The 24,599-nt window shown below is 37.5% G+C and overlaps 1 protein-coding gene across 1 annotated transcript in view; it reads left to right on the top strand.

Annotated features, from left to right (window-relative positions):
- phf14 (PHD finger protein 14) overlaps window positions 1-22,938 on the top strand; it is a 94,164-nt gene extending 71,226 nt beyond the window's left edge. The window contains exon 18 of the mRNA XM_055219605.2: window positions 21,922-22,938. Coding sequence (XP_055075580.2) covers window positions 21,922-21,996 — 75 coding nt within the window. The 3' untranslated portion in view covers window positions 21,997-22,938. The remainder of the gene's footprint in view (window positions 1-21,921) is intronic.
- Window positions 22,939-24,599: the final 1,661 nt, after the last annotated feature.

The following is a 24,599-nucleotide window of genomic DNA, read 5'->3' on the forward strand; positions in this document are numbered from 1 at the left end:
TGTCCTTGAGGTTCCCAAAGACTGTAAAAAAAGATGGACGACACGACGTTGCTTCCTTCCATTGTAATGAATTTAAGCAAAAAATGTCCGACCATGGGCGTTTCCATGTTACGTAAAAACGTCGGTTTGGAGCCAGGGCATGCAGAGAAGGAATCGTCCGTGGAGCCAGAGTCGGAGCTGTGGTATCAAACTTCCGGCCAAACACTTGCGCGCCCAATTCAACCACACCAATCATAACGTCACGCCTCATTTCTATGGCATTAAATTAATTGCTAAAATGAAACTTATCACAAAAATGAACAATTGAAACTATATTAGCGTGACAACAACTACCTTAAAGGACCAAAACCATCTTTATGAAAATTGTAATTGGAAGTTTAAATAATTTTTTATTTATAGTCAAGTCCCGTTTGTTTGCATGAAGGGGGGTTTATGACTTGTACTGCAGCCAGCCACCAGGGGGCGATCAAAGAGCCAGCGGCTTTACATGTTGAATATTTACGTTTAGCGTTTTTAGCGACTTCGACATGATTCTGAGCAGATTAAGATGGTCTTAACACACCGCGCACCACAGGAAACCTAGGACTTTTTATATTTACCTAGGATTGTTGTAAGGGGAAAAATGGTGTGTACCGGGCTTAAGCTTTTCATCGGGTTCCAGGCTGTGAGGTAAACTAAACGCAACTGGCTATTTTAAACAGGGGAGGAGCCACTTAATTTGTCCTGCCTTAAAGGCAGGATAGGCAGAAATTATCTAAAAAATGTTTTTACAAATTTGTTTAAACTGTCTTTATATACAAACACATAATTAAAATGTAAGTACTCTGATGAAGAGAGTATAAAACTAGAGTGTCTGTAGACAGTGGCGTCATGCACCAATTTTTTTTAAGGGGGCACAGTGTCAACAGCTCACAGAAATTTGTGCATACACAGACATCAAACGAAATATTATAGAGCTTTCAGTCTTTTCCATGGCACTTACATTTCTAACAATCTGAAAACCCCTGCTTTCATGCAAAAACCTCCAAAATAAAAGTGATGACTAACTTTAATATCAAATACTATTCAATCGGAATAATGACACATTTGCATCATATTTACATCTGAAACGGCATGTTTTATTTATTTAAGTCTTAATGGCTTGTTTAATTGTGTCATTAATGCATTTTGCACAACAACTGCATTATCATATAAAATTAATGTAATTTTAAATCCATAAAGTATATAAACAACAAAAATGACATAAGCTATAGCCAAGTGATTGATTTTAATGTTCAATAATGATTTTAAAAAATATGTTTCGATAAAATTATTAGAGGAACGGATTTTTGCATTAAATTTTACCTCATATGTGAGCATGTGAGATTCCGCGTCCGCGTGAACTCTGGCGAACTTTGGCTTTGTGCCAAGAAGATGAATCTCTACTAATATAACGTTGAGACGGTCACATTTATAACCATACATTTTCTACACAGAGGAGGTTAACTGCACATTACCGTACTGGGGTTTGGAAATGTTGTGAGCGTTTCTAACACGTTTTAATTCCTCAGATAGCCAAATGCAGCAGCAAGCCAGCAACAGGAGAGAGCTCGTGAGCGCGCCCAGACGCTAATGACGTCTGCGACTGTGCTGACTGCAGCACGAGCTGCCGCCATAATAAAATTAATGTAACATGATCAAAACACTATCAAAACGTCGAAAATCTCCGAAAAGTGACAAGGATGCAGCACAGAATGTATAATAGTGTTCATATTAAATAGATTAAAAGTCAAATAACAGATTAATGGACGCTTATTTGATTTTGAGGTTGGATGCAAAATCCATTGGCTCAAAAAAAACCAAGGGGGCACGTGCCCCCTTAGTTTGAATGGGCATGACGCCTCTGGCTGTGGACCTCTCACAGCTGTTTTAAACACAGTTAATTATTTCCATCCGGGACGAAACAAATGATGGGCTTACGCGACTATCACTCTCTCTCGCGACCATGGCACCACCCCTGTTGCTATGGGATCTGCCCACACATGCGCACACCCGATTGATTTGAACGTGCACGAGGCACTCTAGGAAGAGCAAAAGTGTGTCAGAGAAAGTGCATTCAGAACTCACAGTACCTGCATATGCAGTCAGCGAAGGCAAACAAAGGAATAAACGAAGCAATCAAACGAGAGTAAATATCGCGTGGCTTTTCCTCGAGTTGACGATGCGGTAGCGGTATTGTCTCTGGAGTGTAGTCCTCATCAGAGTCAACAATGCTTTCATCACGGAAACTCTTCCATGCAAAACACTGGCTTAATAGTGAGTACTAAAAGCCATCCTATTTGTTTATATTCCTAGTGATAAAGTTAGGTGTATTATTACATGCGATTGTGACATGATGTTACTACATGCACCGCGCTCCTTCCTCTTCGCTCGTCTGAGGCGATTGCTTCTTCCAGCAGAGCAGTCGGCGTGGCGTGTTAATGGGTTTTGGGGGCGTGGCTTTAGAAGAAACCCAGAAGGGAGGGGGTGGAGTGAATGGAAAAATGAACTGTGTTTAAAACAGTGGTGAGAGGTCTACAGACACTCGATTTTTATATTCTCTTTTTCAGTACTTACATTTTACTTATGTATTGCTATATAAAGACAGTTTAAACAAATTTGTAAAAAAGTTTTTTAGATAATCCCTGCCTATCCTGCCTTTAACTTCGAATTTTTGTAAAAATGACAGCATTGCATCAAGTTAAAGGTACAGTGTGGGTTTTTAGCGGCATATAGCAGTGAGATCGCGTATTGCATCCAACATCTCAGTCCTCAGCTCATCTCTCAATTTCGAAACGCATGCAGAACCTACTGTTGCTGCTACTGGACAAACGTGTTGTCATCTGAGACAACACAGGGATGAAACGCGCTCTGTAGGACAGTTTGTCCATTTAGGGCTACTGTAGAAGCATAGCAGTGACATCCATGTAAGGAAACCTGCGGTGTGTGTAGATAAAAATGTCTCATTCTACGGTAATAAAAACAATACAGTTCATTTTGTAAGACCACTAATAATATAGTTATGTACACTGGTCAACATTTGAAGTGGCTCAAAACAATTAATACATTTGCCTTAAAAACCAATACACAATACGTGTTTTTGTTTTGGGGCAACTTTGATGAACTTTTTTGATCCACTTCAAGTGTTGACTAGTATATATTATATTGCATTTCTATCAAGAGATCCACACATTGTGGCGTTAAGCGCTTCATTTCAAGGCCTACCCCAGAATGCATTGCAAAGTGCAGTGAGCAAAATAATAATTCAAGGCTTCGTTCAGATGGTTTTCTTTTCCAGAGACCTTCCTTATTAAACTTTGCCCCCTCAGCATTAAAAACCTCTCAATCTGCCACAGTCACTTTACCTAAAACTCACAGTTCACCTCACAGTTGATATAAACTTCCCCCTTGTTAGATATTTTACTATTATCTTTCGGAAATAGCAAGTGCATTTGCATTCTCCCAAGCATTAATTTCTGTGTCTTATTGAATTACAGAGCAATCAAAGGCACTATGTGTCTTCTTGGAAACCTAATTAAGATAATAAATGCATTTGATTTTCAGTTTATCTTTAAACGGGCAGTCCAGCTAGCCAGACGTTAGCAGCATGGAAAATGGAGGTTAATTGATGTTTGCCGAAGAGAAAATAAAAGATGAAAAATTATGGGGGTCTGACTGCATAGCGGAAACTGAAATTATTGCTCAGGAAAAATTAAAAGGTTAAAGCAGAGAGCTTGATTGAATGAAACATAAACACACTGCCAGATGGTTACTAGATCTTAGTATCTGCATCTTAGGCTTATTGTTAACATCAACAGGAACTACAGTATCTTAGTTCATGCGTGAAAGACTTGGTAACTCTCTTGACTTTAATTTAATAAGTGAAACTTTTGCTATAAAAGGAATGTCTGTCTCGGTTGTTTCTCCGTGCTTTCACTTAAGATCCCCTGCTGCTGTAAGTCTAAAAGTCAGTATTAATAATGATTTTAATATGAATTCATCCTTATATGCTGTTAAATTACATACAGTTGGCAGCTCTCTTGTTTGAGATGGTTCAGTGAAACTTTACAGAGAACTCCATTACAATCTCCCCTAAGCGATACTGCAGGCTTTTATATTAATCAAGTATTGAGACACATATGTTTTCTAAAATATTCATTAAACAGACATTTTAGTCTGTTCTAAAGTTTCACAGATTTAAGTGCTCACAGTCTTTTGACGCAGGACGCATTTGTTTCAAATACATTTAAAACTGCCTAATCTCTCGCTCATAAAATCGACTGATGAAGAATTATGTTCTGGCAGCAAGACCTCCTTTGTGCGTGGTGTGTATCTCTTGTAAATAGGGATATTGTAAGTCAAAGGCGTAGAAGAAAAGCTGCAGATCGGTAACCTGCTGCTATAAAATGAGAGCTTTGCTGTTCAGAACAAAAGCAATGGAAGGAAAGCGAGTGGTGACGGAGAAAAGAGCTTTAGACAGTGGGAGGTGCACCAGGGCCACAGGGATTAAACAAGTCTTTGCCTTTAAAATGCGTTTAGTGACAGCCAGCCGTGAGACCAGCTTCTCTCCAGGGACTTTCAGAGACCAGACACAATCCTGTTTAATCACAGAAACACGCACACACATTCACTATAAAATACAGGCTACACATCTCTCTTTTTCTCTAACATGTGCTGTGTGTGATTTTAGTAGGACCTGTTGTCTTATCATTCTCACTGCCGTCTTCCTTTGATTTTCTCGCTTCTTCTAATGCCATCATTTGATGTTCTTTTAAAAACTAAACAGTACAGCGGTGATAACAGGATGCAAACAGAACAATTTCTACTTTTTTACATCGGTTTTATTTTACCCTATCAGAAGCTGGTTGCAGATAAAACATTGCAACACAGATTTAAAACTAAAGATAGTCACAGACAACATATACAGTCTTGTTCAAAATAATAGCAGTACAATGTGACTAACCAGAATAATCAAGGTTTTTAGTATATTTTTTATTGCTACGTGGCAAACAAGTTACCTGTAGGTTCAGTAGATTCTCAGAAAACAAACAAGACCCAGCATTCATGATATGCACGCTCTTAAGGCTGTGCAATTGGGCAAGTAGTTGAAAGGGGTGTGTTCAAAAAAATAGCAGTGTCTACCTTTGACTGTACAGACTCAAAACTATTTTGTACAAACATTTTTTTTCTGGGATTTAGCAATCCTGTGAATCACAAAACTAATATTTATTTGTATGACCACAGTTTTTTAAAACTGCTTTACATCTGTGTTGAATGGAGTCAACCAACTTGTGGCACCTCTCAGCTGTTATTCCACTCCATGATTCTTTAACAACATTCCACAATTCATTCACATTTCTTGGTTTTGCTTCAGAAACAGCATTTTTGATATCACCCCACAAGTTCTCAATTGGATTAAGGTCTGGAGATTGGGCTGGCCACTCCATAACATTATTTTTTTAGGTTTGGAACCAAGACTTTGACCATTTACTAGTGTGTTTTGGGTCATTGTCTTGTTGAAACTAAGATTTCAAGGGCATGTCCTCTTCGGCATAGGGCAACATGACCTCTTCAAGTATTTTAACATATGCAAACTGATCCATGATCCCTGGTATGCGATAAATAGGCCCAACACCATAGTAGGAGAAACATGCCCATATCATGATGCTTGCACCTCCATGCTTCACTGTCTTCACTGTGTACTGTGGCTTGAATTCAGAGTTTGGGGGTCGTCTCACAAACTGCCTGTGGCCCTTGGACCCAAAAAGAACAATTTTACTCTCATCAGTCCACAAAATGTTCCTCCATTTCTCTTTAGGCCAGTTGATGTGTTCTTTGGCAAATTGTAACCTCTTCTGCACATGCCTTTTTTTTAACAGAGGGACTTTGCGGGGGATTCTTGAAAATAGATTAGCTTCACACAGACGTCTTCTAACTGTCACAGTACTTACATGTAACTCCAGACTGTCTTTGATCATCCTGGAGGTGATCATTGGCTGAGCCTTTGCCATTCTGGTTATTCTTCTATCCATTTTGATGATTGTCTTCCGTTTTCTTCCACGTCTCTCTGGTTTTGCTCTCCATTTTAAGGCATTTTAGCTGAACAGCCTATCATTTTTGCACCTCTTTATAGGTTTTCCCCTCTCCAATCAACTTTTTAATCAAAGTACGCTGTTATTCTTGAACGACCCATTTTCTCAGCTTTCAAATGCATGTTCAACAAGTGTTGGCTTCATCCTTAAATCGGGGCCACCTGATTCACACCTGTTTCTTCACAAAATTGATGACCTCAGTGATTGAATGCCACACTGCTATTTTTTTGAACACACCCCTTCCACTAATTCAACTAATTGCCCAATTGCACAGCCTTAAGAGCGTGCATATCATGAATGCTGGGTCTCATTTGTTTTCTGAGAATCTACTGAACCTACTGGTAACTTGTTTGCCACGTAGCAATAAAAAATATACTAAAAACCTTGATTATTCTGGTTAGTCACATTGTACTGCTATTATTTTGAACAAGACTGTATGTATTTAATCTTTTTCATGAATCTTTTATGCATTTAGTTTATGGGTTGAGTTTTGGCAGGTGTTTTCATTCAAAGCAATCCTAAACTGCATCGAAAGTATACTTTATAATAGAGATTCAATTATATAAATTTGCTCTACCCATAGCTGATTATTTTAGACTGATATCTGCTGATACTGATAGTTTGGTGGTTACGTTAACTCATTCCCCGCCAGCCATTTTTTTTTAAGTTGCAGACCAGCATTTTTTGTGATTTTCACAAAAGTTTCACAAAATTCCTTCCAGGAAAATTTTCTTCTAAAATATATAAACCAAATCAAATAAAAGAACAGACCCTCTGCTTTCAAATAAACAAAGCTGGGAGAAAAACGTTTCATCCTATCTATATTTTTTCTCTGATTATAAACTCTTAAAGGCGGAGTCCACGATGTTTGAAAAACGCTTTGGAAAAGGAGACGGGCCGACTACCAAAACACACTTATAGCCAATCAAATCAAATCAAATGCCGGGTTGCGTATGTGTGGGGCGGGTCTATCAACAGAAGGTCCAGATTCCATTGGGGTAGGGGCGTGTTTGTTTGGGTGATTTCAAATATCAGCGTTGGCTTTCAAACATCGTGGACTCCGCCTTTAAATATGTTTAAATATTTTTTTCTTTAAAAATACACATTTTTAGCCAAAAATTTCATTTTTGTGAAGGAATTTTGTTAGAGATCTGATTCAGAACGATTATAAAAACATACACAGAGTTTAAAATTAGTAAATAACGTTTTGGCTTTTAGTTTTTTTATAAAATGGGTAAGTGCACCATATGTGGATAATCGCGGTATTGCAAATTAACATGAAAATTAATTAGGAACACTTTCTAATGCAAATGTTTTCTCTTAATTGACAAGATAACTCGCCAATGGCGGGGAAATGTTAACTTGCATTAAAGAGCACCAAGTCGAAGTCGTTTATAACATGCACTTAAAAAAGCAACACTCGTTAAACAAAATCATTCAAAATATTCTTTATTATCATGAAAATACCTGAAACTATTTGAAGAACAGTGATATAAATATTCCTGTAGACATTTCCTAGAATAGCGTTTGTAATGCTACATCTTCTGTGGCACAAAGGGAGTTTCTGCACGGGAGCGCCCCCTGGCTTTGGGATGTGCCGGGATTTTCATTGATTGAGAAAACGTACATTTGCACAATTAATCGTTGCAGCCCTAGTATTAATACATGTTAACAATATGCAAAAGGTACACACCCCAAAGTAAACGATGATGCGAGTTATCATTTCCAACGTAAATCTCTTTTTTTTGGACTACAACAAACACATGGATTGTAGGCAACAGTTTACTTCCTGGGATTGGTGATGTAGACGAGACCGACATTATCATAATTCCTCCCGCTTGGACTCACAGCCTGTAAGTTAACTCCTGTTAGCATTGCACTGTGAGCGAATCTTTCAAACATGATAAGGGCGTCAACATTTCCGGTTGACTTCAGATGTATTCAAGCCAATCATATCGTACAGGTTAGCTGGCCAATCAGGGACAGTTCTGTTCAAGAACAATGTGTTTTTTAGCCATAAACCACGTGAACACATTGTATTATACCAAATACACAAAGTAATGTTGTTTTTTAGCAATGTAATAGGTGCTCTTTAACTAAATTCTGAAGATTACGTTTTTTTATTTTGTTCATTCATATAATAATCATTAATATTGAACATTCAACAATGTTTCTTTACATTTTCTATTTACAGAGGTCAAAGTCATTACATTTTGCTTTTCCCTTTTAATTGACAGGATATATCGGCCATGACTATTAGCTGTTTTTTTATTAAGTATCAGCCTGACGTGTGAAAAATTGCTTTCTCCACTAACGCGGATTATTGGCTTATATATCAGTGCATCTCTACTTTATATAAGAAGTTATCTGAAATTATTATTTTATAAAATGTTATACTTTTTCCAGAAAACATTTTCTCTGGAAATGTAACCGAGGAATTTGGCATTTCTAGCACCCTGTATACTGAGTGGGCCACAAGAGCACACAAGGCAGATCTGTGTTACTCTACATATTTATTTATATTCATTTAGTGATAGAGTGAATATTTAAACGAGGATCTTTAGTTTGATCAGCACTAGATTACCACAACGCTATCTCGTGGAAATTCGTATGTATTTTACAAGTTGGCTAATTTGTATTAATTCGTACGACCACATTCATACATTTTCTATGATTTGCTTTCGCCCGTGTTATGTTGGGGTTAGGGGTGGGGTTTCACATAGTTTTTTTATGATAATCATACATTTTTGTACGATTCACTTCATTATGTGCAAATTCTTCATGCTGCAACATTACATTTCAACGTCATCGGCAAACAATCATCATGCTGTAAATACAGACACATCTGACCAATTGCGGCAAATGTGCCAATGACTTTGACTGTGGCTGCCATTTGAAACATAATTGATTCCATTATGGGAACCAAATAGCACTTTAGTGATGAGCACTGTGTTTAAGTACTTTAAGTTCAGTAGTCTGCTGCCCAGACCTCTTAACTGTTAGTTGGTCTTGATTTGTTTTATTCCATATTAACATGCATCTAGCTTCAGCTGCAAATTTTCTCCTTGCCAAGATTACAGAGCTTTGGTTTGCCACCACGGAGTAAATGAGTAGCGGTTCGGATGCGAGCGAATGAAGAGACGATTTGTTATCCCTTCCAGCCTTGACTTCTAGATGTGAACGATACTGGGAGAGAGACAGAAGTGTGAGGTTTCAACCTCTTTGATCCATCTTCCTATTCAGCCTCTCAATCAAAACAGACAGGTTCTCAATTTACTGTATACTTCAGACTGTTATACGTAAAGCCGATCCACGGGTGTCGCGGTTGTTGATTGGAGGGTGCGAGATACTCTTGAGCTTGCCATGTGGTTATCTGTCTCTCTGTGAAATTCTCGCATTCGTTGCCTTTTTAAAGGTCAGCATAAATGGGTTTTTGCTTCTGAGGTCTTGATTAATAAAAAAATTTCAACTTGTTTCCTGGTGGATGATTTGTCGCGTCAAGACGTCTTTGTTATTAAATCACTTAATTACATTTCTCGTCCCACCTCCTACCCCAAAAAAGGGGCGGAGAGAAAAATCTCATGTTCATTCGTTTATGAGCGTGCACGCATACAGGGCCAGTGCTACTATCAGTTCATACGTAGCCCAGCAATAAAGTCTTTATTAGCTAGAGTTGAGTTCATTACGCGCACTGCGTATTTTCCTGCCTGCTCACGTTAGATAACCCTCGGCCAGCGAAGGCCACATCCCTCCGCTGTCACCTCAAAGCACTGCCGAATTGATTCGGGTAATAAAATGACAGTCCTGCCATAATATACGGATGGCCTTTAGTTCGAGAGCCTGTTAGGTGGTGGAGAGGGGCTTGTTTGAGCTTTATTTACACCAGTGTGTCACCACGGCTCACCCTCATGATAAAACGTCCCGGCAGATTTGTTTGAAATGCCACGGGGCGCACACTGCTCGGGCGGTGATGCAAAATGCCCTAAGGACAGCATTTGTAAGTTGTTAATTCATTTACTATCCAGACTTTGGGTCAAATACAGTGTTACTGAAGCAATTATATAACACTTCAGAGAAATGAGTTTTTATCGCCCCAAGATGTGCTAGTGGGCTACGAGCACAAAAACCAAGTAACTTTTTGACCTTGAGGTTTACTTCTAAACCATTTTAATTTATGGAGACCTTTTACGATTTTTTTGCAAAGCGTCCTATAGACAAGTTGTAAAGTAGCCTACTATGCAATTATTTGTGGGGCAGTTGTTAATATTTGATTTGTTAAGCTCGGGTACCGGGGACGATTACATTTACAAGCACAGTCATCAGTCAACGCCTTGACAGACCGACCCGCTAAACAGCTCTAATTAACTTTGACTAATTAACTTAATGAAGTCTCCGCTCTGCCGACTTTACCATGGCATAAAATTTGTAAGGGAGAATAGAGATCATCACTCATCCGACTGGATGGCATTTGATTGCCACCTGGCAGTATCAAGGGCAAAAACGTTAGCAGTTACGTGTCTTACAAGTCTTATAGAAGTTTGTAGCAGATCTCCTTCACACTGTCAGACAAAATGGTCAAAATACTGTATGTACCCCACATGTCATTTGGGGCGGGACCCTTTCAAAAAGTGCAGCTTTGCACCTACAGTATGGAGTGCTTATTTGTACCTCAAAGATACATAAAAGTATCTCAATTTAGGACTTATTTTGTGTATTTGGTATAATATAATGGGTTTGCATGGTTTAAAAAACGCATTATTTTCTACATACCGTACATTTTTGTTGCTCCAGATATCCCTGCCTTCCTCAAACGCTCTGATTTTGTTAAATGAACATCTGAAAGCTGAGGTCAGTTTTAGATACTGTAGTTGTGTGTAGACTGCTATAGACACAGAGTTGAAGGTTCAAACAAAGCCGGCATGGTCCTGAGAGAAGTCAACCTACATTTATTCTTGCTCGCTGGTGGGTTGAAAGGAGAAAGTGTATAGACATAGGGAAAATCAATGAAGCAGAGTCACGTCCATCACTTTAACTAGGAAAGCCGGACATCTCCTGCCCTCTCAGTGGCCAATTTACTGAGTAAACAGGACCCTGGAGATGGCATGGCAAATTCGAGCTGTCCCGTCGGTCACTTTCTCAGCACTTATTGGCTTTTAATAACTCACCTACAGTGCCTTTATGGCATAACCTGGTAACAGCGTGGACCGGTTAACACTTCAGGCTTTATGTTATGATAAAAATTATCAAATTCCCCACATTGTCTTTCAGATCTCCAGCATTTGAAGCAAGAGTGCAGCCTTGTTCATTGGTGATTTCAACTTAAAATAAGCCATTTATACACTGTAGGATGATTTCCCATAGTGTAGCTTTGTACAAACCACAGATGTACAATCCTGTCTTTGAAGGGACACTCCACTTTAAAAAAAAGTGCCTGAAAATAGTCCCCTGCTATTGAAAGTTACCAAGAGGACTATTTTCGGACACTGCGTAATATCATTGCGCCTACTGCAGCCATGGCACGGCAGCGAAGTCCTTGATTATTACGCCAAATTGAGAGTATAGTTCCTAGACATATCGGTGACACTACAGAAGAGTCAAGTTTTAAATAGAAAAATTATTGAAACTCTTTGATCATTTTTTAGCACGATGCTAATGGTCTAATCAGATTCAATGGATTTTGCTAAGCTATGCTAAAAGTGCTAGCGCCAGACCCGGAGATCGGCTGAATGGATTCCAAAATGTTAAAAATCAATTGTTTAACTTTGGGGTGCTGTCCCTTAAATATATAGTTCATCAAAATTAGTAACTCAATATAAATAGCAACAATAAGCAGGTGACGTGAAGTAGAGATTGTCATCCCACCAGGCCACAATGATAGCGTAGTGAGACGGGTGAGAGGCTATCACCACCGCATGCATTATTAAAAATGAACCAGGAATTACCTCATAATACCACTCCTTAAAGATGACATTGAACATGAAAATAGTCTGTAAACCTCTGACCTGAGTGCTGCTTTGAATTTTAAAGTGTGACAACGCATGCAGCTCATTATTCAATTCTGCTTTATTTGATAGGATGCCCCCAAAATCTGCTGTTTGTTGCAGCTATGGGAATGTCTTCACACCTGCACGTACACTAACAAATCTGTTCAAAAATCGATTCTCTCACACTACCATATGCACGCGTACAGACCTGCGCACTCTTTAACCAATGCAGCCTTAGAGGAACGTTACCCTTCGATGCTATAAATCACATTAATGGGGATCAGCAAACTTCACGCTGTTCATAACAGTAAGGCCACACACACATAGTCCGTCCCCTCTTGAGCTCTCCATTCTTCCCTGACTGGTTTAAAAAGCATTTCCTTGCCAGTAGGGCACTTTGGTCGGCTCAGTTACCCGCGTACGTGCTGGTATAGGTAGGGGTTATTAGGTCCGAAATGGCAGCTAAAGAAATAAAGCCTTGTCAATCCATTGTGTTGCTATTTGTAGCTTAATTGGTAGAGCATTGTGCTAGCTACAGTACACAAAGGTCAAAGGTACGACATACACACTGTTGAAAATGTATAGATTGAATGCACTGTACGATGCTTTGGTGCTTTCTGTTCTCTCATATACACAGATGTCTGTGCGCTTCACCTCGACCCAAAGTGCTCAAAGAAGTCACACAATAAAATATAACCAAATCGGTCATCCACTGATGTGTAGCAGCAATTTTGCTTGCTTTTAAACACATGGACTGGTTTAGACTGTTTTCATGTTTTCCCTCTCCTTAATTATTACCGGATTTTAAAGGTCCCCCAACTCTTAAAATTCAGGTGCATGTGTGGCACAGGGTGCACCATGCGTGCTTAACATTACTCACCGCGCTGTCTCTAGTCGCAGATGCGCCTCATTTGTTTTTGCTGTGAGTCCGTTTTTTAGTACTACTTTATTAGCGGCCTCTTTATTGCATCTGCTTTTATGGTAGATGTTGTTTAGTTTTTCGTCTGCTATCCGTCCATTTGCTGAGAGCCTCCATTTATGGCAGCCAATTTTCTCACTGAGTTTGAGCACTTACATTTATTTGCGATTTAATATTTTACCTGAAACAGCCGAAATTGGAAATGGAGAGAAAGCGCCTTCTTTTCCAGAAACCGGCTTTTATCAGATGTGGATAAAAAATAAGAAAGGCAAAATCTCAGGCTTGTGCATTTTACTGCTCATTTAATTAGCCAACTCTTGGTGAGTTCACCTCAATATCTGTCACACCTCACTAAAATGAAAATCCATTCTCTGGGAAAAAGGTAGATTAATGAATGCCCTTTGTAATAAATGAAAATGGGAAGCGCAAATATGCATAGTCATGAAATTTAATTGTGCTTTCTGGTGATTGGGTTTCGCTGGGAGATGGGGGGGTGAGAGACCGAGACGACGGGGCCAGAGGTGATCCAATGTAGCGTGTAACACACAGCCTCAGCTGCCTAATGAAGCGAATGTTTATGACTGAATGCGACTGTGCGCATCCACTACAGTGAAACGCGTACACAAACATACACCTTTGAAATGTGCCTGGAGATCACCATACTGAAGTTTACTCCTGTAGAGTCAGTTCTTCAAGACTGATTTGTATGGGAATTCCATGCAAATGTCAAATTTTCCATAAAAAGTCAAATTTTACCCAGAATTCCATAACGCATGCATTTCCCTCATCTATATGAAATTGAAAATAAATTAAAAATAGACTGATAATAGAAAAATAGACTGATATTCATCAGGGGTTAACAGATGGTTTAGTGCATTGGTAATAAATGCATTCACTGAGAATTGTATTTCAAGTTTTAACTGCAAATGTCGCATCCATAACACTGGAATCGCTCATACACTGCAAAAAATGATTTTCAAGAAAAAAACTTTTTAATATTTTTGTCTTGTTTTCAGTAAAAATATCTAAAAATTCTTAAATTAAAATGCTTTTTCTTGATGAGCAAAACGACCTAAAAAAATAAGTCTAGTTTTTAGACCAAAAATATCAAATTTAAGTGATTTTGTGCATAAAACAAGCAAAAAAATCTGCCAATGGGGTAAGCAAAAAAATCTTAAACATTTTACTTAAACACTAAATTCAGGAAAAATATACTTATATTTGATATTTTTGGTTTAAAAACTAGACTTATTTCTCAGGTCGTTTTGTTTTTAGATATTTTTACTGAAAACAAGACAAAAATACTAAGAATTTTTTCTTAAATCATTTTTTGCAGTGTATACATTCGGATCAAGAAGTCTGAGACCACTCGTAAAAATGCTTTTGTTATTACAGTGATATTTTTAGTATAAAGGTTTGTGGGAATTTACTGCGAATGTATAAGTTTTTGGCTTCGTCCATCTTTGCTTTTTAGTTGAGAAAAAGGTAACGCCGTGACGTATAATTTTTCTGCTGGTAAACACATATCTCCACGTTATAGGAATTCACAGGCCAGAGTTCACTTTGGTACGCAGGGAAATATCTTTGCATGAGCTTGTGCTTTTGGTCTGATGAATTCGCATGCATATGAATGGAAGTCAATGAAACGAAAAGTGTGTGACCGCCCCTTTAGGATACATAAACATGCACACTCATGCCTGTCAACATTGGGATTTGAAAATAAGGGAAATTGCCAGAACCCCCCATCAACACCCCATCTTCATTACTCTGCAAAGGAATGGATGGGTACATTGCAAAAAATTTCTTTCTTACATTGTTGCCTTGTTTTCAGATCGAACTATCTAACAACTCTTAAAGGACAAGTTTGGTATTTTACACTTAAAGGCCTGTTTTCAGATTGTTTATGATGAAATAGAACGGTTTTGACTGAAATTTGGACGTGTGGTGCTGGCTCGAGAATTTTCGCGTGTTTCTTGTGTCGCCTCCCACCTCTAGAATGGGTTTATAGGTACACAGGAACAATCCTTCATAAACTGCATTAAACTTTCATTTACAAAGACGTGAAACTCACCGAGTGGTCAGGGGTGTTCACTGATATGCTCACACAAAAATCGCTGCAAAAGACGCATTCCAACAGGTTTTATTGTAGTTTTGTCAAACTCCATTGACTTGTATTAGATGTGCTGTGAAGTACGGTATTACTCCGCGCCGGGACTTTTTTGTATTCTTGCAATTGGCAAAGGCAGATTATCGCCACCAACTGGGCTGGAGTGTCTGTTATTCAAGCTCTCAACGGAAGAATGTATAGGTGTGAGGCGTTTGGAAAAATAGGTCCACTAGTTTACAATGAACGGTAAAAGACCTGTTGGAAAGCATCTTCTGCAGCGATTTTTGTGTGAGCATATCAGTGAACACCCCTGACCACTCAGTGAGTTTCACGTCTTTGTAAACGAAAGTTTAATGCATTTTAGGAAGGATTGTTCCTGTGCACCTATAGACACATTGTAAAGGTGGGAGGTGAAACAACGATCACCCAAAATTCTCGGGGCAGCCGCATATGTCGACATTTCAGTAAAAACCGTTCCATTTCATCATAAACAATCTGGGGCTTTAAGTGTAAAATACCCAACTTGTCCTTTAATCAAGATATATTTTCTTGATGAGCAAAATTACCTTAAAAAATATAGTTTTTAGACAAAAAAATATCAAATTTAAGTGAATTTGTGCTTAAAACAAGAAAAAAATGCCAATGGGGTAAGAAAAAAATCTTGAAATAGTTTACTTTTTTCTTAAACACTCGTTCAAGAAAGCTTTTTTTCTTGTTGTTTCATTGGCGGTGTTGTTTGAGTCATATGTTACAGATATACTGCCGCCTGCTTTACCGAAGGTGAATGTAGCAAAAATCAAATACAGCCAGTGGAATTTTTTATAGATAGACAAAAAATATGGAAAATTATTTAAATGGGATGATGGCGGTAAAGAATGGTAAAATACGGGAGAATCCCAGCTAAAACGGGAGGCTTGACAGGTATGTGCACACTACAATCTAAAAATATGCTGGGATGTTTCAACCCATGGTTGGGTAAAATTTGTTCCAAACCAGCCTCTGGTTTAAACTAATCTATAAGAAAGTCAATACTGTATGTTTGACCCTGTAAAAAAAATTATTGTTGTACTTACATTTTTAAGTTTAATTAACTTGAATTTACAATTTATTTCAACTTTCTTGACTAGTAAGGAATTGCTATAAAGTATAAAATTGAGTTGAATTAGCTTAAGTTATTTGAACTATCCTATATAAATTTTTCAGCAACTACTCACTACACTAAAAAAAATGATTCATTCAGTTACTCAATTTTTTTGAGGTAAGTGGTTCCAATCAATTTATTTAAGATACATTTAAACATTTTTTTTTTTATTTTGTTTAAATGTAGCTTAAATAAATTGATTAAGACCACTCACCTTAAAAAAATGAGTAAATTTAATTTATCTTTTTTTCAGTGTACTCAAGTTCAAATTAGTTGTAATTTCAAATTGATTGAAAAGTTAAGTGCAACAAGGAATTTGTAAGTTTAATCTAATAATCTAATGATTTTTGGAGGATCATTTTATTTTAATATCAATCTCTGACACACTGAAAAAAATGAATCATTCAATTTACTCAATTTTTTAAGGTAAGTGGTTGCAATCAATTTATTTAAGCTACATTTAAACAAAAGTTTTTTTTATTTTTCTTTATTAATCTTTATTGTTTAAATGTAGCTTAAATCAATTTATTGCAACCACTTACCTTAAAAAAATTGAGTAAATTGAATAAAGCATTTTTTCAGTGCATGCTTTTACACCGTCAATATTAAAGATATCAAGGTTATATTTTCACAGATGATTTTTTGTTGGAAATAATAAATCATTAAAAAATGACTTTTAGCTGGGTTTTACAGGCAGGGTCACATTTTACCTAACCATAGGTTAAAACATGCCAGTATTTTTAGTGTAGCTGGCAGTGTGTAAACTTTGATAAACTACAGTATGTTATCCCATCATACTTTAAAAACATTACATGCACAAAGGTCAAGTTTACTTTCTTCTATTTGAAACAAAAAGGAGTATTTGGTCAATGTCATATAATTGCTTATTTATAGCAAAGTGCATAATCATACATTTCTCTTAGTAGTTGTCCTTAAATCTTATATGTTTTTAGTGTAGTCTCAAACTTTTGGACCTTACTCTATTTATCAAGAAAAAGTTTCCATATTTTTTCCATCTTCGAATAGTACATATTTTTCCTTCATCTCTATTAAGAGAGATGGTTATAACAGGGTCATGAATAATCCAGGGTCTGATAGCGCGCTCCTTCTCTCTTCCATCCCTCCCCTTCCCTCCACAGCCTAAAGACACCCATTGGTTTAAGTCAAATCGCTTCATTTTCTGTAGATGTTGCTCATGTTTCCGTGCATGCTGCGTGTTTTCATCATCGTTGTGGGACATCAATCCATCTTCCGTGGAGCAAGTGGGATTGCAGCCCCACGCCAGCACCTATCAGGCGGGAGAGACCGAAAAGCCGTTTCGTTCCCCCCGACGCATAAAAGTCACGGCCTGCGCATTTTAGACATGCACAAATAAATACAATGAAAGCAGAAAACATGATAAAAAAAGTCGTCATACTAATTAGCCCGCTAATTCTTTGACGACTGTGCCAGCTTGATAAAGGATGCTAAAGCTTATTAAAAGCAGCGTCATACATTTTTTATTCTTTATATATTTTTAACGCAGCTTAATTTTAATCCCACTTTATAAAGTTTGCTGCATGTTGTGTGGGTGGCACGACGAAAAGAAAGGGGGGCTTGATTGTGTCGCTGTAAGGCGGCAGGGGTCTTTGACTCGAATGCATTAACACACCACATGCCTTTGTTGCCACCTAGGGTCCAGACCACGCGTTTGCTTTTTTTACCTCCTTGCTGGCTTAAACTCTCCGCTTGAGCAAAGGCTTTTTTTGCCCTTTTAAATCTAAAATGCAATTAGAATGAAGATTGTGGCATTTCATTATCATACGTGTATAAGTTGTAGCCAGAGGGCTGGCTGCTGCATGGAGAGTGAATGGCAGAAATGAAGGCTCCAGCTTTTCCCAGAGGAGAGTGATGGAGATATCCCACAAAGCTGCTGCCTGTCAGCGTGATCGGGCCCTCAGAGGGCCAGCGTCTCCACGATGTCTCCGCCTCACAAAGCAAATGTCACACTGTCAGCAAAACGAGGGCCCAGAAATAGGAGCTCTACAGAATAAAAAGGAACCTCGGATTTTGGAGTTATTCTTATTTTGACAAATATATATCACCTTTTTTCAGGAAAGCATTTCATCTGACTGGGGATTGGCATATTGTGGACATCCTGTTTTTTTTATTCCCTGTTGAGTCCGTTTTGGCTAAACAGGGGAATGGATACGGGAGACCGGGGCTTGTTGTCAAGTGGGCTATACTATAATTGAATCTAAGGGATTGAGTCAAGTTCAATTACTTGTTTTCAAATCTAATCCTAAATTATAATCATATTTATTAAATTCTCTGACCAAATATTACCCTAATATGTTATATGTTTTTTCAGTAATAGCTGTTGGCTAAACAAGTATTTTAAGGGTTAATTTAAAAAAAAAACCGTGCGATAAGTGTTTATTTTTAATGTCAGTGGTTGTTGGATGTGTTATACATGTTGTAATTGTATACAATTATCAATTATAATTTCTGTACAATTTTCATTACTTGAAATGAATAATTTGAATATGTGTGAAATTTTAAGAAGTTTGCTTTTATTAATGGCTTTGTGCCATTTTCACATTGTGACAACATACCCCATACGGTTTGTGACCCCAAAGGTCATGCATTATATATAATACTAAGCTTTCCGTGAAGCTGCAGTGCATCATGTTAGCGGTACTTCAGGATTTAAGTTTATGCAGTAGTCCTCTGGTCATAACACACCATGTCCCGCACCTTGTCCTCGGGGATAAACACTATTAATCAAGACCGCAATGACTTCCAAGTTGTGTCCGTGTGTGTCTGTGAGAGTGTGAAAAAGCTCAATCGAGGCCCTACGAGATATTGTTAGCATCCCGTTTAAGTGCCGACTGGCCTGATGATAATGTATGGTACCAAAAATAATTGGAAAATTGGCTGGCTTGTCAGAGAGATTTGGTGGGTGTCATAGGACGATCCGGCAGCGAGGTTCATGAGGTGTCGTCCCACCGCGAGATTTATATCCCCCCACAGGCCGGCACCGGCAAAGTATTCAGAGTTCAGGAAAAAGTAACTCATTTTTCATAAAGGCCTGGCTGCATATCAAAAGTCATCCGCAGACAGAGACAAGACCCATATGGGAGAGACATTGCTGAATAAGGCAAAGCTGTCTCTTCAGATTAACTGCTGAGACAGCTGCTGAAACCAACATTTGCCGCTTGTGTTTCGCAAGTCTAAAGTTAAAATTTCTTCTTTAAAAAAAGTAAGTTTCCTGTATGTTAAGGTTTCAGTCATACTTTATTACTGTGTAATTACTATGTAACTACTAATTTATTACTTTTTAATGCAATTAGTTTTTTTAAATCCGTGAAGAGCTTTGAATAAAGAAACAATAGATGCTTTAATGAGATTTCTGGGTGTATGTGTGTGTGTTTGTGCTCCTGAAGTGGTTTGTAAGTATAAAGGCATGAATCATCATGTGTTCCTCAGCTGTTTTGAGTGTAGTGTGTGGTCAGGACTCTGCCACCACACATTGCCGTGCATAGATGTGTTTATTAACCTTTGGAGGAGGGGATAATTGCATCTGTCAGACTCACTTAAAAGCTGAGATGGCCGTCATTTCCTGTTTGTCGTCCTCTCTAAATCTGCTGCTTCTGTAAGTGACTCTGGCGTGATGCTTGCTCTCTAGTCTCCGCAGTGGCCATGCAAAAAGTAACTTGTTTTAAACACAATATTCATCTTGAGGTTTTTATTTACAAAAATAATATGATGATTCTAACCCGTCAAGGACTTGAGATTTTACATATGTGTATATACATATATAAATAAATACATATATACAGTGTTGGGGAAAGTTACTTTTAAAAGTAATGCATTGCAATGTTAAGTTACTCCCAAAAAAAGTAACTAATGTGTCGGAGCCGATGGTGTAGTGGGCAACACTCCGACATGTGGTGCTTTCATACTTTTGGCGACCCGAGTTCGATTCCTGGCTCGTGGTCATTTGCCGATCCATACCCCTCTCTCCTCCCTGTTCTTTCTTGTCTTCTCCTCATTCACTGTTAATAAAGACAAAAATGGCCAAAAAAAAGTAACTAATTGCGTTACTTGGTTACTTTTCATGGAAAGTAATGCTTACATTACTTTTTAGTTACTTTTGCGTTACTTTTCTTGGCTGAGGCTTGATCTCTTTTAGGCCTCGCAGGTGTTTTTATGACTGAAAAGTTCTGCATTCAGAAATTGCATATTTCATCACAAAAATGTCGAGCACTGGTCTGCCATCTGAGTTTCTGACTCAAACAGTTCCCACACAAGCGTGTACGCATAGAGTGCATAATGTGACTACGTTTAGTGTAATTCAGTACATATTTTTTTTTATCAAATTAATTAAACTAAAAAAGTAACTTGCATTACTTTTTTGAAAAAGTAACTTTATATTTACTTTAATATTAATTTTAATATTAATATTAACTTTAATATTAATGTGTACATTTAAAAAGTAATGCGTTACTTTACTCGTTACTTCAGAAAAGTAATATTATTACGTAATGCACATTACTTGTAATGCGTTACCCCCAACACTGTACATGAAGAGTTTAGTTGCAAAACGAGATAACTTCGTTTTTTTTTTTAATCATTCAGAAATCTTGTTTTTTGGTTGTGCATTCCAATCAATATCAATTCAACTGCAGTTGGTTTGTTTTGATTTAAACCTTCATAACTTAAAAATACAGCTAAGTAGCACCATAAGTAAGCAAAAAGGTATGAGAGGCTTACTTATGGTGCTTCGCGTCGTGCCTAACAACGCCCTTCAGCCGTTACTTATTCACGACACAGCACTTGCCTCGAGTACCCTACCGCTTTTATAAAATGGTTGCCACACAATATTAAAGTAAAAAAAATATTAGTGCAACTTTCATGAAGTTAAATCAATAAAAGCATTCCTTCCGCTAGAAAAAATAGTCCCTGACTGTGAACAATAACATGAAAGCTCAAATAAAAACAACAAACTGTTCTCAGACTTTGTCTCATTATATGTTTATGTGTTGCTAAGGGTGTTGCTAAGGGCGCAGTGATATTAAATAGAACCGTTGGGTGAAGCGGTCACAGCAGTGTTTTATCAGGAATAAAGCACACCTATTGACCAATCAGAATCAAGGTTGGAACTAACCGTTTTATAAAACAAAATAATAACATGATAACATAATAATAAACATGTTTTGACAAAAATTTTTGAAACGGAGTTATCTCGTTTTGCAACGAAACTCTCCATATATATAAAATCATCCTACGTAATGTGCCATAAGAACATTCTGTGAAATTATAACCTTGATATCTTTAATATTGACTGAGTAAGGTCAAAGATTGATATTAAAGTAAAATCAATTATTAAAATAAATTTTTGATGCTCTCATAATTAGATTGAGACTTTAGCCAGGGTCACATATATAATTATTCTCACAACATATCATTTTTGCATTACTTCCGCTCATTACTTCTGCCCTTGACTTAAGATGTTCATATAGCTCAGTTGGCACACATACTGAACAAATGCGTCGCTTTGGATAAAAGCGTCTGCCGCATGCATAAATGCAAATGATTCATTTATAAGCCTATTAAGAGGGTATGTGTAATATTCCGGAAATATGCTTTTGATTTAGTAATACCCCTTTATGTTACAGGAGGAGGAAGAGCCACGAGATGTCGAGGCAGAGCATGTGAAAGAGGAATTGACAGAGCAAGAGATCCCATACTGAATAATTCTCAACGTTACCTCACGTGTCGCACATAGTCTTGTCTCAACAGTCACATCACCTCATTTACCGCTGAATAGCAGGATGCAGACGTTCATCGCCACTGCTTTATCAGTCTGAATCTGTCCTCTAACCTCTAAAGCCATCAGCCCTGTGATCTCTGTTTAACAAATAAATAGGAAATTGTATAGACTCAGCGTATGCTTAAATCGACCATCTGTGAATTCTGGATTTCGGAGCTCAACCAAGGGAATTGTGTACAGTATTGAAAGATCTCAGTGGTGATGCTGACACAGCAGGATTACCTGAAAACGCATCTGTTCCTTGATCTGCATACGAGCCTGTTTTTTCCTTCATTATATGATTTCTTTGGTTTTGTAATTCGTGTCCAGTCAAAGCCCCCCCTCCCCACACACACACACATTAATTGACGTTTTCCATCGCTCATCCTTAATGTGAATATCCTTAGTGCTATGAAATCATACTGGCATTGTTTGTCCAGAACTTTTCATTTTATGCAATGGCTCGCGTCATATTTTTATAAACAGAAATTGTACTGTACTGTTGTCTATCTTCTCACATAAACATGTGATTTACTTTAACACCCATGTATTATTCACAAACTTGTACTGACAGCGTAACTGACATTAAGTGCTGGCTTTTGTTATGTTGAGAAATCATTACTTATTGATGGTAAGAGCAAAGTCTATTTTATTATTGTTACAAATCTCATTTTTATATGAATATGATATAATTCAACCCCACCTTTATAACTGACGGTGTTATTACCCGCCCATTTTGTTGAGGCCGTTACGTGTCTTAAGCATTATTTTAATGTGAAGATGTACTTGGAACAATTCATCCGCCTCTGTATCAATTCAAGGAGAGTGTATTTAGGTACTTTATAAACATGACATTCGTAATAAACATTACTTGTGAATTTTTTTGTTATTGATGCTAAATACAACGGTACCTACCGTATTTTCCGGACTATAAGTCGCTCCAGAGTGTAAGTCGCGTCAATCAAAAATGTGTTATGAGACAAAAAAACATATACAAGTTGCAATGGACTACACAACGCATTTTTTTCTAAAATCCAAGCCGAAGAACAGACATTTAATCTGGAAAGGCAAATTTTTCAACTAAATAATAGCACACAGAACCGCAGGCTGAATAGGTGTCTGTACGTTAACCTAACATTATCAGTTATTTACACAACACGGCGATTTTCACGAAATCCAGACTAAGAAGGTGTCCAGCTTTAGATTTTTGTAAGAAGCCCTTGAAGCCTTTTTTTTTGCACATATAAGAATAAAGTCTGAACTTACTATAACCATTATTTTTAGAGTATTTTTAAAATATTTCCTATAAAATTATTTAAATTTTTTAGATTATCATTATCAAAAATTAGCATTACCGCAACATGATATTACATTAAATATATGCTTTTACAAACTCATGTTTCGGTAATGAAAACTAAGTTGTCAGAGACTATGACAAACAAAATTTCAACTTTTTAAATGTTAGTTCCTTGAGGGCTTAAACAATGATTGAAAATTGTTGCGGAGGATGAGAAAATAGGTATTGGACACATTTATATTCCTTATTATTGTCTCTACATTTACCAATGATCACCAAATACCACATGTTTCATTACTGTAAATGTTTATAGTATAACATGCACTGAAGCTTTTTCTTTTTTAGATTTTTTAATTATAAATTTTCCATGTCAAAGAACCCAAATCCAATCATGGACACGGTAATGAAAATGTTCCCCTTAAATGTGAAAAAATTGGTTTGTATGATGCCATTAAAAATCATGTGCATAATAGTACACGAAGAGATGTTTGTAACTGTATGCTTCTTATTTTGATACTCTTACTTTGCATTTACTTTTTTATCAAAATGTTTCATGACACCTCATAAATCTAATTTCGCGAGAATACCCCAATAGCATACTGAACATACCTGGAAGGTTGAATAGGCTAAATGAATAGAACAAGCCATCGCGCATCAAGTTCGCAGGCTCGTCATTCCACATCACTGAATTCATTGAATTACATAAATACAGAAGCAGCATATAGCGGACTCTCGCGGCTGTAGACGGTAATGGTTTCATATATGTCAAAATTACTTCATACTGACTTACAAGTCGCACCTGACTAGAAGTCGCAGGACCAGCCAAACTATGAAAAAAGTGCGACTTATAGTCCAAAAAATACGGTATTTAAACAAGATATTTCACTAGCAGAATGTACTCTTCTATACGGTGAAACTGAGAAGGACCCATGGTGAGTATAAATGAATTTTCATTTTTGAGTGAACTATCCCTTTAAAGACCTCAATGAGCCATTGTTTTAAAATGTTACCGAGCATAATGATTTGATAATGAAAACATTACAGACATCGCTCGGATGATAGATGCATTGTAGATGTGATTCTCATGACTTCAGCAGAGCTTGCCGGTGGGCACACCAACACAACACACTGTCTAGATTCAGCTCCGCTGTGTCCTTTACTCACAGCGCACATGTCGTTTAACCGTTCTCACACACCACAGGGGTGAGAAAAAGACTGTAAATGCCGTTATATCTTAGTATCTCATC

The sequence above is a fragment of the Misgurnus anguillicaudatus genome, chromosome 20 (genome assembly GCF_027580225.2).
Source record: "Misgurnus anguillicaudatus chromosome 20, ASM2758022v2, whole genome shotgun sequence".
Lineage (NCBI taxonomy): Eukaryota > Metazoa > Chordata > Actinopteri > Cypriniformes > Cobitidae > Misgurnus > Misgurnus anguillicaudatus.